The sequence below is a fragment of the Monocercomonoides exilis genome, assembly GCF_001643675.1.
Source record: "Monocercomonoides exilis strain PA203 chromosome Unknown scaffold19-1596985, whole genome shotgun sequence".
Taxonomy (NCBI): domain Eukaryota; phylum Preaxostyla; order Oxymonadida; family Polymastigidae; genus Monocercomonoides; species Monocercomonoides exilis.
Genome location: NW_027150564.1, coordinates 272,645 through 291,613, shown reverse-complemented (window position 1 = coordinate 291,613; position 18,969 = coordinate 272,645). Strand labels below are relative to the sequence as shown.

At 38.0% G+C, this 18,969-nt stretch overlaps 2 protein-coding genes across 2 annotated transcripts; one reads left to right on the top strand and one right to left on the bottom strand.

Annotated features, from left to right (window-relative positions):
• Positions 1-287: 287 nt before the first annotated feature.
• MONOS_3961 (uncharacterized protein) lies at positions 288-14,458 on the top strand (the record flags this gene model as incomplete). Its single annotated transcript, XM_067873995.1, has 2 exons — positions 288-1,239; positions 1,309-14,458. 2 exons carry the CDS (start codon positions 288-290, stop codon positions 13,758-13,760), a joined length of 13,404 nt encoding a protein of 4,467 aa, XP_067728357.1. The 3' UTR covers positions 13,761-14,458.
• MONOS_3962 (uncharacterized protein) lies at positions 14,160-17,203 on the bottom strand (the record flags this gene model as incomplete). Its single annotated transcript, XM_067873996.1, has 2 exons — positions 14,160-17,042; positions 17,199-17,203. 2 exons carry the CDS (start codon positions 17,201-17,203, stop codon positions 14,600-14,602), a joined length of 2,448 nt encoding a protein of 815 aa, XP_067728356.1. The 3' UTR covers positions 14,160-14,599.
• Positions 17,204-18,969: the final 1,766 nt, after the last annotated feature.

Here is an 18,969-nt window from a genome sequence, read left to right as displayed (position 1 = left end):
CTAGCAATGCATCCTCTAGTATAGTTGATTTGAAATATCCACATATTTTTGAAATGAATTCTTCAACAAAAACCGTTGTCGTAAGCAACTGTGGAATTTTGCATTGTTCTTGCACAAGTTCGAGTAGTATAGAAGGAGGGTTCTTTCGATTTGAAAGTAGCTACAATCAGAATTCAAGCAACGTTAGTACGATACGTTGTCCTATAAATGTGCTGTTTTCTTCGATTCGCGTTGAGCGTCCTCATTTTTGCAGCGGAGTTGAAGGAGGAGTCATATGGGCTCGAGGGATGAACGTATCCATCAGATATTCATCATTTGAGATGAAAACGGTCGAAGAAGAAAAAGAAAATGAGACAATCTTTAATGAATTTCGATCCAAAGAAAATGAAAATACGGAGCAGAATGACCAATCAAAACTTTCGAAAAGCGCTTTTTCGGTTCATAAAAAACGCCAGTCTTTCACAGAGGAATCGATGCGATCAGCTATTTTACTTCAAAGAAAGCACCAGACGAAAAGAAATTATACCAATTCAAAAAACGAACAACCCTCGCAACTCCATCTTCACAAAGCATCCAACGTCTCACAAAGAAATAATGAAAATGAGCAATTGCTGAATATTTCAGCTTCTGCGTGCTGCATCTGCGTTGTTGATAGCGCTGAGCTGACAATATCATCTTGCATGTTTTCTTCAGCACAATCACAGTTGTTTGGAGGTGCGCTGCTCATAAAAAATTCTAACCAGCAAAATGAAAGCAACACTCAAAATGAAATAGATGAAGCAAACGACTCTTCATCTTATGTAATCCCAAAAGTGACGATTGATAACTCGATGTTCCTTGACTGCTCGTGCCTTTCATCAGAAGGCACAGGTTTTGGCGGTTCAATCTGCTTTATTTGGAATTCTTCTGATGTTTGCAATGAAACAGCACAAAATTCCTGTACGAGATACCCTCACCTTTCTGTCACCAGAAGCAATTTTATTTCTTCTCTGTCGCGTTGTGGCGGAGCCTTATTTATTTATTCAGCAGTCAGCAGCGAAGCAACTCGTCCGGTTTCTGAACTGAGTGACTGCTATTTCTCTGACTGTGCTGCGGCTTCTGAGCAAGTTTCAGATCATTCAGCACAGTTTTCAAATTCACCTCTTAATTTTCACTTTCCGTTTGAAACGTCTTCTTTTCCGTTTTATGGAGGCGGTGCTGTCTCGTCTGTTTCGGCTGATTTACTTGTCTTTTCAACAAGTTTTATTTGCTGCAATTCCTTTTGGAATGGCGGCTGCATCTTTTTTTCTGAAAACACAATTTATTTAGGAGCTGTAAATGGGAATCAACCACGAAAACTTCATCCACAAACATTTCCGTTTGATAATCAGCCTTATCTTTCATCACACACTCACTCACATCACTCACATCTCACCCAGCGAGATCACTATAAGTTGCCCTACAGTTCTTTGGATGACTTCAATGTTTCTGCAAAGCCAACAACTTTTCTTAGGGAAACGCATGCGTCTGCTCACAAACATTTCTCACTTTTGATTTCTTCCTCTTCTTTTAGCAACTGTTCTTCAAAATCGGATGGAGGATGTTTTTATGTTGACTCTATTCTTCCATTTTACCTCTTGCATTCCTCATTTGATTTCTGCACCTGCGGAATAACATCACTAGAAGCTGGGTCAAAGACACATGCAAACATTCAAGCAGATGCCGATCATCACGCAAACACAGACACTATTTCCAGAGGAGGAGTGCTGTTTAACACTCTTCGGTCAAGCGGGGCAAGTTACATTGTGGATTGTAAGTTCTGCAACAACGCTGCCCATTCACCAATACAGCCACAGGTAAATTACTCGCTTGGCAACGACATCTACGACGAGTGCGCATTGCATTATCCATCTTATTGGACTCCCCTTAACGTTATTTCGTCAACTTCGTCTTCTGCTTCTCCTCAATTCGTTCTATATTCAAATCAATCTTCTTTTAAGTACTTACTATTTTCATTTACTTCTGACACGACCAACGATTCTTCTATCATTCTTGATTCTCTGTTGTCTTTTCTTCCTTTCAACGAATCTTCATCGTTGATTCCTTCGACATTCTCTCTTTCTCCAAATGGATCGAACAATACTGATTGTGGAGTTGGTTCAAGCAAGCCGTGCATTTCTCTCCTGAAATGTGTGCGAAGAGCCATTGAAAAGCGTCTTTTGGCGATTGATCAGTTGCAAAACATTCAACAGCAACAAGAAGATAGCAAAGGAATAACAAACTCAAAGGCATTGAATAGCCAAAATGAAAATATTTCGCTTGAAGATTTGTGCAAATACGAGTGCATCATGTTACTGAATCTACACACAGGACATTATTATGACAGGGACGCCCAACTTGATTTGGATGCTTGGTCTGTTCATACTTCTTGGATTAATGCACAATCGAACCAATTATTCAGTTCATCCAGTTCTATTCCATTTCCTGTTTTTCTGACAATTCAAGGCGTTGAAAATGAAAAAACACCTGTTATTGTTGCTACAGACAAATTGTTCGAGATTAAATCACAAGAATCTGCGTCATTTAATGATGCATCTTTGATTGATATCCCTTCTTCTTCTGCTTTATTCTCTGTGCCTTCATATTCGTCACTATCTATTATTTCCATTAAAATTTCTATTTATTGCCGCAAACCCGAATTCAAACTTGTGTCGCTCACACAAAATGCTTCTGTTTTATTAAATCACTGCACAATCAGCGGAAGTTCGTTTTCTGCGAGCAATTTAGCTGCCAATGATGAATTTTATGAATCAAAAGCATTTATCAAATCCAAAAATGATATAAACTCAGAATTTGCTGAATCGTCCGAGAAATGCAACAGCAAATATGCTAATTTGGAAGAAAATGATGCTCAAACAGCAACCTCGCAACTTTCTTCAGTTATTTTCGCGAATGCCGGAAAAATATCGATTTCCAATACGGTTATAACTTCATTTTCATTCAAAAATGCATTGTCCACATTTATAGCCATCTTGGACTCAGCTGAGCTTGAAATGAATCATGTCTATGCTGAATACATAAAAAAAGAATCTGAATTGAAAATAGCTTGCGGAGGGCAAGAAACTGATGAAAGTGACACTCCTACTTGTAATTCATTAATGTCTAATGTTGTTGGAACTATTATTCATTTTGAGAACTTGACAAATTCGTTGAGACGACAGACTGTAAATGATTGCTCATTTACATCAATCACAACCATCGTTTCTGTTAGCCATGAAAAACTCCAACAAAATCAAAGTAATTTCAATTCAAAATCAGCGGAGCATTCTGTATCTTACACAAATAACCATCACAATTTTCTGTTGAAAGACCAAAATAATGAATTATTGGGTGCATGCATCACAATTAATTCCTGCAGTTCTTTAACATCCATCACAATTAGCAATTCATCGTTTATGCACTGTGTTCATACAGCAAAAACGACTCTTTCAACCAAAGATTCTGTATGTGAAAGCATTTTTCATATAAACCTTTGTAATAACGAGAACAATCCTCAATCACGTGCAACCTTAAAAGAGAACTCAATGCTTGAACAATGTTCCAACATAGAAAGCGAAATAACATCAGATGAGCACGCTTATGGATCAGCAATAGATGAAACCGGAACATATCCACCTGCAGAAACTTTAGAATTATCACACCAGCCAAAGGTAATGCGACGTTCGAGTGCTGGCATCTGCTGTATTTCGTGCTCTTCTCTTGTTCTTCGACACTGCACTTTCAAGAATTGCACCTCTTCAACATATCTTTCTGTGCCTGTCAATGCAACATCTCCACAATCTTCTGTTGACACACAAAACAGTCACCTTTGTCGATGCTTTGTTCTTGGTGGTGCAGCTCTTTCTGCCGCATCATCTGACTTGAGGATTACTGATTGTCTTTTCGATCATTGCACGATAAATCCTTTTCCTTCAGTTATGTTAACAGAACCATTTCCAGAAGATCAACCACCGAAACAAAATGTGCAGCACACGAACTTAATACAAACCGAAAAGAATGAATCTCCAGAATATATCGACGTTCAGAAGCCATTTACACCTCTTCAACCAGGGCAATTGAATGGTTGCGGCCTTTTGAATCCGTTCATTGGAGGTGGAGGTATTTTGCTTCATTGCTGCAGCTTTTTGCTGTCTCATTCACTGTTTTCAAACTGCTCCACAATCAGATCATCTGGAGGAGCACTTGCAGCGGTTTGCTGCAGTTCACTTTCTTCTCAGTCGCCAATGATTTATCAGTGCATTTTTGCTGATTGTTCGTCGGCCCACGAATCGTTCGAGAGAATGTTGCATCAGCCTTCGTCAAGAACGCTTTATTCTGATAGCGAATGCACTGGAGGAGGGGTATTTCTTTATGACACATCTGTTGCATTGACTCATTGCCTTTTCTATGGATGCTTGTCTACCGATGGAGGAGGCGGACTTGCTGCTGTTTCTTCTTCATCCCCGAATCCTCCTCCATCACACGATATATCAGCAGAACGACAACAAAAGAATGAAGAAAATGTTATGAATGTTTTAATTTCAGCTTGTTCTTTTAAGAGTTGTCTTGTGAGGTTTGATGCTTATTCGTCGAATAGCAATGAATTACCTTCAAAGGCTGATGATACTACGTCATTCACCAGAATTAGTAGACACTCTTTGTTGAGGGATTGCTGCCATCCTTCTTCAGGTGGTGCTATTTTGCTTCGAGGAAACACATTTCCGCTGATGGATGTTGTGTCTTTCGTAAATAATTCTGCAATACAAATTAAAGTTGTAAGAACAGATTCTGCAGCAAAAGACATATCTACACGCAATAGCTTACTGAATCTGGATTTGTCACACCAAGAAGTCAATAATCAAACAATACTATCATTGGATGAGCATATCATTTCCGCATTTGGTGCAAAAGCGAATGAATCTTCAATCAAAATAAAGATGCCAGGAAGCGATATCTGCGATGAAACAGGAGAAAGCAATCTTGAGATTTACAAAGAACGAATTTCAAAAAATACGTCAAGCTCTTCTGAAGGAACAAGAGCGATTCTTGTTATTGAGAAAAAGTTTAAAGAGGAGAAGCTTCAAATCGGAGAAGATGAGTATTATGTAAACGGAGACTTTGATGCCTCTGCTGTGAAAGGTAAAGCAACTCAACAAACTATGTGCTGTAAGAAAGTTAAGAGCAACGTTTCACTTCTTAGTAATCATCTTGTCAATGAAATAATGCCTATAAAGCAAGCTAATGGATTCCTTCAAAATGAGGATTCTGATGAACCTGACAATTCGTTTTTTGTTGACATAAGTTGCTTCATTTTCAACGACTGCGGAAAGAGTTGCGCTGCTGTCATATCTCCACCTCCAAGCATGTTGATGTTGAAGCAGGTGAAGAAAACGTCAAGAGAAAGATTGAACAAATTATATAAACGAAACATGGAGGAAGGCGTTGATAGTTTTGAATGTTTGTTTGATGAGTCGGAATTGGATGGAGAATTTGTTTTCGATGACAACTCAAGGAGACCTTGCCAAACACTATCGTTTGCGTTATCTTCGACTCATGTTCCTTTCACAGGATGCTTGCAAGAAGGACTTTTTAGGGAAGGACCATTTGTTCTTCAAAACAAAGAAGTTACACTTGTAGGCGGACTTAGTGGTTGGACCAAATGGAAACACTGGAAAACCAACGAATCTCCGAATAAGAAATCTGAAAAATTAAGAAATAGTTATCATTTTCGTAGTAATGCAAATGAGAAACCAATTTTAATGATTCCAAGAAAGCCAATCAACATGAAACATAAACATTTTTTTGACGAAACAGTCAGTACATATGCTCATAATTCAGGCTTGAATCTCTTTCCTTTCAACATACTTGAGTCAAACACAGATATCCACAAATTAGCGAGCGAAGTGTTTCTTTTTGGAAGCAAATCATTTGGCAATCAAACGATACTTCAATCACTTGACTCATCTTTATCTGAGTTGACGCTTCCATTCCTCTTTTCTATTGAAAAGGGAATTCTTTCTTTAGTGGATTGCATATGTGTTCATCAGAACGAAGCTGCTTTGGAAGAGGCGCTCTTTGTTATTGAAAATGGAGGCTCATTGACATTGTTGGATGTTGAAGTTATAAAGCCAAATGATATGATTCGAGTATCAAGACCAGTTGATTTCTTAGGACTAACTTACAGAAACAGAAATATGGATGCTAATTTATCAGATTTTCACATTCCGAACAAAGAATTAGGGAATTCTTCTGATTTCGCAAATGATGATGATGATGCTCAGCCAGTGCAAGATGATCTCATTTCTTTCACCCCTTTCATTTGCTCTCGTGCTGGAGATTCATTGATAGTTCGTAATCTTCGTATTAATAACATTATTTACTCTCGCTTGCCTGATAAGCTTCAGAATGCAACAATGGCTTCACAAACAATCCGAACTAACAAGAAAGCTCAATCACTCAATACTTTGCAAGCATCAAAGGACAAAGTATCAGTTCCTTATATATCTGCAATTCAACTAAAAGGAATTTCTTATGTTGAATTTCAAAACGTTAGTTTTTCAAATATTACGTTAAAAAGTTACAATTACAATGGCTACACAAGTTATGGAGCTGGAAATATTGACAATGGAAAAATGAACACTTCTCAGTTTCCAGTCCTCGTTTCATCAGAAGATAGTTCTTGTGAATGTCTTCTTTCTATTCTTTTCCTAACATCTTCAGCTTTACTGAACAGAACACTTGGACTGAGATTCACTGACTGTGTATTTGATCAATGCAGTAGCTATTCTACAATTTCTCCTTCACCTTCGATATTATTGATAGATAGCTACCTATCTTCTGCATCATCATTCAACCATTTTTATTCCCCTTCTTTGAATTTTGATTCAACTGAAGTTGTTGCAAATAAAAATTTATCAATAAATTCTTCCGCTTTTCAGAATCGATTGACACATCAACTTTCATCAAAAGTGGTTCCCGATGTGTTTTTGACAAACTGTTCTTTTGCTTCAAATGGCAACACAAACTTAACAACATTTGGATCGGCAGTGTATATCAATCGATGCCAATGTGCAATTGTAAATTCATCTTTTGCAGGCAATGCAAGCTCTTCTCAAATGTCCAATAATTTCTTAGAAGACACTGTTGAAGACTTCATATTTGCTAAAAGTGAAAACAAGAAACAAAGACATTTTCAAAGTGCTTATTCAGCATTTAATAGAGTTACTGGTAATAATCCATTCAACAAGCCGTATCATATGAGCAATTCACATTTCGTATGTGAATGGCCAACATCCTTCATCCACATATCGACTTCAAACAGCTATATTTCAAATACTACTTTTTCTGATGTTGCATACGGAGCTGTCAGTATTAATGGAGGTAGCACTTTGTTTTCTTCTGTGACATTTTACAATAACAATCCCAGAAATCTTCTGTTCCCAACTGCCAAAAGAAATATAAGATGCGTTGGAAATGCAAAAATTACTTTAAACTCGACTTTCTTCAAAGACTCAGATTTGACTGAAGGAGGAGAAAGCGACAAAGAGGATGGTGATTTGTCTAAAAAGTCACTTTGGATATCACATTCCGACTGTGAAGTTATTGATCAGTCAACAAAGGAGCCTCAACCATTGTTTCGACCAATTATTCATAGTGCTGTTATGTTTGTAGATGACATTACAAAGAATCGGAATGAAACAAGTATCAAATTGTCAAATGATCATAGTTTCAGTTATCTTCATTCTCTTTTCAATTCTGAGAAAGAAAAGAGTATGTCAGGAGATTTTTATGAAACAATGGATCATTTTGCATCTGTTTCAGGCTTTTCTTTGTCAGAGCAACCATCATCAAGCACTTTATTCTGTATGCTTGTTTTGAAAGGCACTAATTTTTATCCATGTTCACTGAATGCGCAAATTGTCCAGGCAGTTACAGAAAATGGTAAATCAACTGGCAAAGTTGATGAACATAAAAAGCGCAATGATCATTTATCCGAAACTTCAAACAACTTGATGAATACCATTATCGAACATAAAGTTAGAGTCGACAATCTGATGGTCATAAATGAAACTTGTGCAATTGCATACTTTTCAAACGATGTATTTTCATCATTCTACTCGATGGCACAAGAATTCGCTAATTCAGAGAAAGTAATTTCATCCAATCAAAATGATTTTCAGCCATATGAACATCTTTCAAATAAAATCTCATCAGCAATTGAAATCCAGCTGTTTGTTGGCAACATCGCATCAACTCCAAAAGTTCAGTTAAGCATTGTTAATTCCTCTTTGTCGCATGATCCTTCTTCTGACGACAGGATATCACCTCAAATAGAAGACGGAACTGAAACGCAAGAAGCTCTGAACAGAGAGAAAAGAAGAAGAGTTATTCTGATTGTGATTTTTTCTCTCACGGCTACCGTTTGTGCAATTGTGTGTGTTGCTTCAGTGATGACCGGAGTCGGATTGAAAGTTTTAGATGATAGTGAGAGATTTGGAGAAATGTCAGCAGAGAGGAAGAGACGGAGAATGTGGAGATATCTTAATTGGATTACAAAGAAAGAAAGAGAAGATAAGGAATTGTTCATTGCTTTGGAGAGATCGAGAGAGCATGCAAGAAGAGCAAGAATACAAAAGCGGCAGAAGTTCAAGAAGATGAGAGAAGAAAAGGAGCGTAAGGCAAAAGAAGAAGAGGAGGAGCGCCTGAAAAGACAGCTAATTCCAACTGTTGAAGCAATGGAAGCTGCAACGTTTAAATCGGCAAATGTTGATACAACGCAAACTCTATTTATTCAGATGAAGAGATTCTGGAGAAAAGAAAGAAGAATCCTTGAAGCAGAAGAAACGGCCAAAATGAAAAAGCAAGATCGGTGGCTTATTGAAAAAATTAAACGGAAAAAGGATTATCAGCAAAAACGTTATAAACAGAAGCGAGATTTAGTGCAGAATATGAAAATGAAGCAACAAAGCAACAAGAATAATATTGATAAAAAAGTGAAAAAAGTTAAAGATTTACCTATCACGGAATCTAAAAGTGCAAACAATTCCAAGAAACAAAAGCATTCTTCGCATAAACATTCACGTAATTTGAAATCAAAAGCGGATGAACAACTGGAATGTGAGCATAGTAAATTATCTTTAAAGCAGAATATCGCACAAAATGATGAGAAAGAAGACACAAAGAAAGATTTGATGGAAAGCACTAATGAAAATGTTGAGATAAACAGCTTCAACTCAGAAGTTGAAAAGCTGGCTTTGTCAGAGCTGAAGAATATGCCAGATAACTTAGAGGATGCATTCTCTAAAAGCAAGTTGCAACTGGAATCAAGTGACAGTGTAGATGTGATAGTGCGATCAAATCTATGCATTGCTTCTGATTCTTCTGACTCTGAGGATGAATCAAGTACCAGAAAACTAATTTCAGAAAGCAAACCTGATTCATTATCTATTGGGAATGATTCAAGTGACAATGGAATCTGCGAAGAAAAGGAAGCTCCTTCTTTGCTTAAGTCTGACAAATCAAGCGAAAATTCAAAGCTCAGGCAAGCAGAAGCCTCACTCCCTGATGAAAGTGAAAGTTCTGAAGAAGATGAGAACATGGCAAAAGAAGAAAACTGTTCCAATGAAACCAGCAATAATAACTCTCTTTGTGAAACGCAAAGTCAGATTGATAGGATTATTTCAATGGACTCACTTCAATCAAGACTGCCTTCGCCTCCTTCGAAAAGTCGAGACTCATCGAAATCCGGCTCATCGGCTCAACTTCTTCCGAAGTCAAAAGAAAAGGAAAAGGAAAAGAAAACTGTCTCTAAAGTTAGTAAACGAAAAAGCACAGCAACCCACACTAAGTTGATTTCAAGCAGCACTTCGAAACAAAAGGAAAAATCAGACGTGTCCTCAAAGAAGAGCAAACTATTAAGTCACACAAGTCACACAAATCACAAAAGTCATACAAGCCACCACACATCTTTACACGCTTCAAATAGGACAAAAGCACCGCATAAACCTTCAGATGAGCAACCAGAACCACAAAGGCCAAACATAAAAATGCCTTCGCTGTTCTCTTTGTGTGTTTATTTGCTTAAAACGCTCAATCGCATTCATTCGCAAACAGATTTCTCAAAAAGAGCAACAGAAAGCTCGATTCCAAAGAAGATGCCACTGTCACTTGCGCCATTGAGAGAAATAAAGGAAGAATCAAAAACAGATGAAACTTCAAAAAAGGCTTCAAACATTATGAAAGAGGCAGAAGGAATCGAGGAGAAAGAAGATAGGACTACACTTGGAACGGAAAAGAGTTTCAGCAATTGGGATATTTCGAGTGCAAATAAAGAAGCTGAAGATAAGGAGAATTTGAGCTGCTTTGAAAACAAAACGAAGATAAAGATACAAAATGATTGCAACAAAAAAGAAGAAAAAGAAAAGCTGAAAAAGGAAAAAGACGAAAAGCCAAAAGACGGTGCTGAAGAAACGGAAAAAAGAAAGGAGAAAAAGAAAGTTAGGAAGATTATTGTTCGTAAAGTGAAAACGAAGAAGAAAGACAAAAGCAAAAAAGATGCAACAGAAGATTCAGTCCAGACAACAATGAGCTCGTGCGAATCAGCACCTGATGGTCAACCACAAAACATTGTTCAATCATTGAATAGCTCTTCCATTCAAAACGGTTCACAAAATTCTTTGCCCACTGAACTTTCTTTGAAGGTGCCTGTTTCTTCTTATCCTTTGGACTCGCATTCACATTTCTTATCAATTCCGTATCAATTCCAGAATGCAGCTGATTATTCTCCAAAAAGCAATTCCCAAACTTCTCCAATTATCAGCTCTCCATTACCATCTAATTGCTCTCCTTTTATTACACATTCATCTCCCTTTAATTCAGAATCTTGCATTCCATCATCTACTGCTCCATCCGCTGCACTTTCACCATTTGCAACATCTCCATTAATTCCTCTTCCTTCACTGGCTTCTCCATCTCAAAGGAGAAAATGTATTGGAATTCTTAATCCTTTCACTCTTTATCTGTTGCCTATGTCAGCAGCAGACTTGAAAATAGAAGAGAAGGAAGCAAAAAGAAAGGAGATTGAACAGATTTACACGAAAAGAAAGAAAGAGAAGCTTTTGGCAACACGCGAAGAACAGAAAAATAGAGAGGCAGAAGAGCGATTTCTGATGGAAACAGAAGAAGTTATGCAACGAGATCGCGAAAGTGTGTCTTCAAATAATAAGAATAATGGAAAGATACAAGCAGACGAAGAAGCAACACTTTCACTCAAATCAATAAAGAATCGTTTGAAGCCTTCAAATATTTTGTCTGCAATCAATCACAAGCTGAAAAAGAAATCGACTTCTGAACAATCAGCTTCAAGTGAAATTCCACAAAAGTTGTCTGGTTCAAGTCCCTTTGAAGTTAACAATGGAAACGCAGCTCAGAAGAAACGTACAACTACTAATTCAGCAGCAGTTAAGCGTAAAGGAGATATTCCACTTTTGCTATCTCAAGAAATAACGATGGTTGAAATGGAAGAACACACCGAGAATTTCACCTCTGATGGATCGAAATCCGTTTTAGGACAGTCTGCTTCATCGAAAAGTGATGGAGTAAATGGAAAAATACAAAGTGAAAAAATTTCAGCTGATTCCGAATATTCACAGAATATTAATCAAAAAACAAATTTAAAAGACAAAAATGATTTGTCTATTGCTGAAAAAGGAGAATTCACAACATTGCAATCACCAGATGAAGCGAATAAGATTTCTAGAATCACAAACAATAATTTTGGTCCACTTTCATCTTCTTCATTATTACTATCATCGTCCTCCTCTTCCTCTTCCTCATCATCATCATCATCATCATCTTCTTCTTCCTCCTCCTCTTCCTCTTCCCCAATCGGTGTACTAAATCAGTCTAACGAATCAATTTTTGCATTTCCAGCAGATTCAAAGCCAAAAACCTTTATCCTCCAAAAGCAGTATTCAATAATGGCTTCATACACGATGCTGATGACTCATTTATCTTCTCATCATCATTATGTCCCACCTCTTTCCAAGCACGATTCAACACCAAAACATAAAAAGAGTTCATCAACAGCCTCTTCTTCTTCAGCAGTGCTACAGATTGAACCGTCTCTCTGCTCTTCAACACACCCTCCATCATCAGTCCCACCTCTTCCCCGTAATTGGAGTGATAAGTACTCTTCAGCAAGCACTTCGTATGATCCTTCATCACTTTCTGCATTGTATCGTTCGATGGTTATTCCGACTCATCTTTTTGTGTCCACTGCATTTTCTTCAGCAAATAATGTGTTTTATTCATCTGTAATTCTGCCTGAAGATGAGGAAGCATTGGAAGAGGCTATTGAATCTTCTAAAACACACAGAAAAGGAATTGTTAAAAACATTGGAAAGGAATGCAAGAATGCTTTTGTAAAAGCGACTGAAAGGGTTGAAGAATCCACAGCAACATTTCCAGCTTCGAACTCTACAAGGAATTACTCGATCAACAACAGTGATGTATCTAAAGATAATTCAAATTGTAATCTGCTATTGGATACTGGAGTATCTTTATCAGATATAAAGAGTTGTGCTAAAAGTGGAAAAGGAAATGAATCTCCTTCACCTCTTATGTCTGGAGCCGAACTTCAGTTGCAACAAAAAATTAAGAATAAAAAAACAAAGAAATTTGAAGAAGCCAAAAAGGCAAAGTTGGAACAAAAGCTTCAGAGCTTGAAAGAAAGAGAGGAGATTTTGAGGTGGTGCGCGCCTGAAATCGGTTGTTTATTTGTTGGGAAATTCAAAAAGGGAAAAATTGTTTGTGAAATAAGAGATGAATCATATGAAGATGGCAATAAGAATAGTCAATCAAATATAAGCCATGTTGATGAAGAGTCTGGTAAAAAAGAAGCATTTTCCCCAGTTACCGCAACTGTGTCGCCATTACCAGGAGATTTTAGGTTATATTCAACTAGTCTTTTCCCTACATCACCTAAAGAGTCACCAAAAACAATCAACAAAGAAAGCCCAGCTCTTCAGTTTTCAGAAAGCATGTTGATTCATCTGGAAGAAATTATAACTAAAGTGGCCACTCCGGCAAGTGACATGTTTAGTTTTGGGCTTCTCGTGTGGTGGATGTACTCAAAAAAGAGGCCATTTGAAGAAGCGAGTGGGTTTGATTCGATGAGGTATATTCTAAATGGAAAGAGACCAAACACAAATTTGATGAAAAGAGATTATGTTGAAACACAGCTTCGGAAAAAAAGAGAGAAGGATTTGAGAAAGATGCAACGATTGGAGTTATCAGCTGCATCTTCTGTGAAATCAACAGTTGAGCATTCACAAAAGGAGATTGACAACGAAAGTGAAATCACCGATGAATCTGGCGATGATTGTAATCATTCAGAGCTTGTACAAATTCGTACACCTTTTGATGAAATCAAAATTGGCGCCGCACCTCTGAACGAAGAAGGTAACATTTTGAAAGAGGGAGATACTTTATCAGCAATCCGTTTTGTTGTCGAGATGTGCTGGAAGGAAAAAGCCGAAGAAAGAATAACAGCCGACGAGGCTCTGAAGACATTGAAACGCTTATGCCCTGCAGAATATAAGGAAACTGTCTACGAAATGTATCACCAACGCCATAACACACACAAACACTCTCACACTAATTCTCATTCACAACACCACAACAGCCACAAACACGGTAACAGACATCAAAGTAATTACAAGAATCATCAGCAACATAAGTAGAGATTTTGGTATCTGATGATTTCCTTGTTTTGATGTCGAATTTTCTGTTTGAGTTGTATTTTTTGTGTGCTAAATTGTAGTAAAGCAAAGATTTTTTGTTGTTTTTCTCTTTTCTTTATCTTCTTTAATTTTTTGAGTTATCAACTTTTATTTTGCTCAGTTCTGATGTTTATTGCAGTTTTGGTTTTCGTTTTAAGTTATGAATTTATTTGTTTTTGCGTTTTTGTGTAAGATTCTTACAATCAATTATTTTGAATTTTTTTAAAACTTTTTTTATTTATGTTTTTTCTGTTTTGATTGCTCCTGTCTTTGACATTGTGATTTCATACTGTTTTTGCTGTTTAATACTTTTCTGTCGTCTTTTTCTCATATTCAAATCATTGTTTTTAAAGAGCTATGTTTACTGTATTTGCATTTGGCAATTTTTAAGTTTTAACTTTTTTATCCAAAATAGCTTTATTGAGCATCTGTGTTTTTTGCGATTTTTTCGAATGTCAATAAATTTTTAGTGCCTTTCCTACTTTTTTTGAATTAGCCTTTATGTTATTCGGTTGTTACTTTTATATCTTGTGTGTTCTGCACATGATATGAATCTGTGAAACACTAATTATTTTTATTTTCTTTTTTATTTTAACGTTTTCTTCAATTTTTCAGTGTTATTTATTGACAGACAATCATCCAAGAATGAATGCTCAAAATTTGTTTCCACAATCAAAAACATAAAAAAAAGTAATGAAAAATAAGGAAAGAAAATAATAATAATTATAATGAGGGCAAATACTATATATGATTCTTTCAAATATTAAGAAAGAACAGAAAGAACGCTTAATTCACTTATTTCAAGGAAAAGTTAGAACAAACAAAAACAGTTCCAGCGCCTTTTTAGCGTATTCTTCCATAAGCTTCTGATTAACGTGCAAAATAACAGCAGACCGAAAAGAATGTGGAGGAGAAGAAGGGGAAGGACTGTTCAATGAAGAAGACGATGAAGATGAAGGTGACTCGGGTGCAGATTTTGGTGCTGTCAAAAAGCATATATCTTCGTTCAGATCGTTTATTTGAGCCAGAAACATGAAGAGAAGATATCCCTGCCTCACAACAGATGCTCTTTTGAGCTGCTTTTCTGAGACAACTGTCCCATCACTCAGCACAGCGTTTCCGTTTCCACTGATCATAATTCCAGGCGCAATGTATTCATCGCCCAATGACCAGTTTTTGTGCACTTGCCATATGCCTCTTTCCTTTTCGATCAGAGGAAAAGGAGGAAACTCCTCCATCTCCAACAGCGTATCCAGCCTCTCGGCCACTTCAGTGTCTGTGCAATGGAATGGTGCATACCGCAGAGCATGGAAGAGCATCAGAGCTACTCCGCTCTTTAGCCGCTGGATGCTTCGCACGACAGATGCAGATGAACCAGGCGCAATCTGCATGTCATTATAGCCGTAGCCAGAGAGCCTCCCTGCCATTGCTTTCTTTTCTTCCTCTTGACGGACTATGGCACAGCGTATCAAGTTCTTCATAATCGGAGCCACGTAATTAATCGTAATGCCGACTGTATTAAACTCCTTCGCATTGATGGACGGGTGGTGGAACACGAGCACTGTCAACGACAGCGCATCTGAGAAAAGGTCTGTCCGCAGGCAGAATCCGAGCAGCCGTTCGAGACCTTCAAAGCTCGCACGTATCGCCTCTGAGCTATCATACTTATCTGGCAGCGCAATCACAAAAGGCAGCTGGCCGAGAACTAACGTCGGCTTGCGGCTGAGATAAGGAAGAGGCTTACTGGTAGTGGGCGGTTGAGAAAGATTCTCAGTGTCGCTATATCTTGTTGGATCTGTTATAGAAAGCGCACTCGTCTGAGGAGGTGTCACACGTGGAAGCAAGGGAGGGAATGGAAGGAGCTTTGCGGGCTGCGTTGAGCGAGGTGGTGGAAGAAATGAGTTTGGCGAAGTAGACAAGGCATCGGGAGGAGGAGGAAGAGCAGGCTCCACAGAAACAGGCTGAAAAGGCTGAATAGACTGGATCAATGGAGAAGGTTGGGCTGGTTGCGAAGAAGGAAGAGTCTCCTGCTGGCTCTTGCGGAGCACAGGAGGTGGAAGCTGAGCAATAGGCTGTGCAGCAGCATGAGAAGTAGGCGAAGAAGTCGGGTGGTAGAAGACGAAGGAAGTAGTCTTTGGGTTTCTTGGCACTTTTTGCACTTGCGACGATGCAGGTGAAGGAGGCAGGGTGTAACGAGGAGGCAGAGTGCGATGAGGGAAAGTTGGGACAGTTGGCATTGGCTGTGTGGAGCGGTATCCCATCGAAGGCGGGGGAGGAAGCATGCCTATTGGCGGATAGAACGGCGTTGGATTCAGAGACGAATGGTTAAAAGAAGACTGTGGTTTTGAACTTGGAGGTGGCTGTGCTGGCTCAGAAAGAGGCTGAGTGAATTCCATCTGAGCCGAGAATGACTGCGGAAGCGGCATTGGCGGTGGTGAGTGAGTCATGCTGCTTTGCTGCTGAGAGGGCGGGGGAGAGAAGTGGGCAACAGGAGACGAGTGTCCAGGCTGCAGTGGAACAGCAGGCGGAGGAGAAGGGAAGCGTGCGACGACAGGAGGTGCAGGCACCTGATAGGAGGCAGGGGTTGGGGACTCTGTTCGCGCATGCATCTGAGAGGAAGGGTAAGAAGGTGGGGTTGGTATGTGTGTAAATACAGATGGCTGAGGTGTGGTCGGAGGTAGTGAGTGGGGAGAGGATGGAGAAAGATTGGTTGTGGATGGGGAAGAAGAAGTTGTCGCTGAAGAAGAAGAAGAAGAAGAAGGTGATGATGATGAATACTGCAATTGAGAAGTCCGAGGTGAGTGTACATTTAGTGGAATGCCTGCTGGAGCAGAAACTGCAGCTGGCTTAGCAGCTTCAGGCATCTCCGTCGAAGGTATCAATGCTCTTCCAGAGCCAATTATAACTTCCTGCTCAGCTTCATGTACAGCAATATAATCAGGTCTTGTTGAAGAAGAAGAGGGAGAAGTAGCAGGAGTAGTAGTAGAAGTAGAAGAAGCAGAAGCAGAAGCAGAAGGTGAAGAAGAACCATGAGGCAAAGGGTGGGGATGAGGAGGCAAGTGTTCAGAAATGTGAGGTGGAGGCAGGCCAGGAAGTGGAGTGGTGAAGCGAGTGAAGAAAGGCATCGACAGAGCCTGCCGGCATGTTGGCCGGTTGGCTGCCTGCCGCTGGAGAAGAGCAGACACCACGTTCCAGCAGTCGGAGGAAACATAGTGCATAAACGGAGGAGGGGATTGGAGCATTCTGTTGCACGGAGCATGTATGAATGAGTATGTCGTATATATGTTGAATATTTCGTATGAAAATAAAAAGTGAAAGCGAAAGCGAAAGTGAAAGATACATTGTTCAAAATAAAATAAATGTTCGAATATGATAAAAGGATTGATAAATTGACCAGACCTCATCAGTTCAGCTGGAGACTGAGCAGGGAATGGAAGCCTAAAGGCGCATTCATCATAATTTAAAACAGAAAACAAAAAAATAAACAATTTAATAGTTGGAAAAAAAAATGCTTAAAACAAAAGAAGAAAGAGAAGAATCAGTTATGATGCCTTGATGAGAGAAGCTGATAGAAGATTACTCCAATTGCCCACACGTCAGTCTTTTCGTCAAACGGCACCCCTTCCAGATACACTTCTGGTGACTTTAGCAGCAAAACAGAACAATTGCGAATAAATAAATAAATAAATAAATAAATAAATAAATTTGAATCACAATTAACTTTCTCTGAATGCAAACCATGTATAAAGGAGTTCTTCAAACAGCGGTGCACAATCCAGGATAATATTGATAAAGATTGCAAAAACATTGAAAATTTAATATAAAAGAATGAAAAATTTGATAATAATAACAATCAATTTGTTTTTTATTGAAAATGCTTCTATTTAAAATGGCTTTGTTTGAATTTTTATGACAAACCCACATTGCGTCTGAGCCATATGCCCAGGGTCCAATCTTCGTGCCAGGCCAAAATCAGAAATTTTTGCAATAAGCAAACCATCAGGCTTTTCTTGATGAAGTAATATATTATCGGGCTTCAAATCTCTATGCAAAAGATGATTGTCGTGAACAACCTGAGTCCCAACCACTAAAAACAAAGAACACTGCAATTCATCAATATATAAAGTTTGCAAACATATTTGATAAATAAAATGATGCGCATCAGCTTCACTTAATGGCCTGTTCTTCTTTATAATATTTTCAAGTGACTTAAAAAAGGGGGAAATTGTTATAAAATACAGCATTATCAAATACAAAATAAATAAAACCCTAGAATTCGCGTATTCCATCTCCAACACAACTTTATCATCTTCTTGAATAATATCATAAGTTTGTATTATATATGGACAATTCACTCTACAAAAATTTTTGTTAGAAATAGATAACGGATAATATCAACCTTGAAAGTGCAAGTGCTGCATCTTGCTCTCCTTTTGTAAATCCTTTTTGTTGCAACACTTTTATTGCCCGAAGTTGACCAGATGGAGACGTTCCTAGATAAACGCTAAAAAATAATAAATCATCCGGAATTTGAATAAATGAGGCAAACGTTCCAAAACTTCCATGGCCTTTTTGAACGCATCATCACAAAAAATGAATCAAAAAATATTCAATAATCTTCACAATTAGCAAACCCAATGGCTTGATATTCTGTATGTTTCAAAAAAAAATTATCATAATCAAAGGAAGGAAAAGCAAAATGAAAACCGTAAATTTCAATTTAAATAAAAGCTTTGCATCATCCATAGGGTTCATTGGACAAAGCTTTTAAAATTTCTTCAAATCAAATTTCCGAAGCAAAATGATAAAAAAATCGACAATTAACACAATGTTATGGGTTATGGAGATTTATGAAATTTTTCATCAACTTTTAAAATTCATTATTCATTTTTAGTTATAAATTTCGTATTCGTAATGATTTATTATATCAACAAGCATGCGTCATGTGAAAATAAAAAAAACTATTTCACAAAAAACAAATTGTATTCATTCCACTAATGTTGCAGGTTCACAAACATTATGTTGGCCAAATTTCATTATTAATAAAGAAATTCTTTCTGTCCATTATTATCAGAGAATCTTTGTTTCTTAAAAATGAATTCGTTGAAACATTTTTCTCTGATTAATCATTTCATGTTTGTTGCATTTCATTGTACTGAGGCTTTTGTTT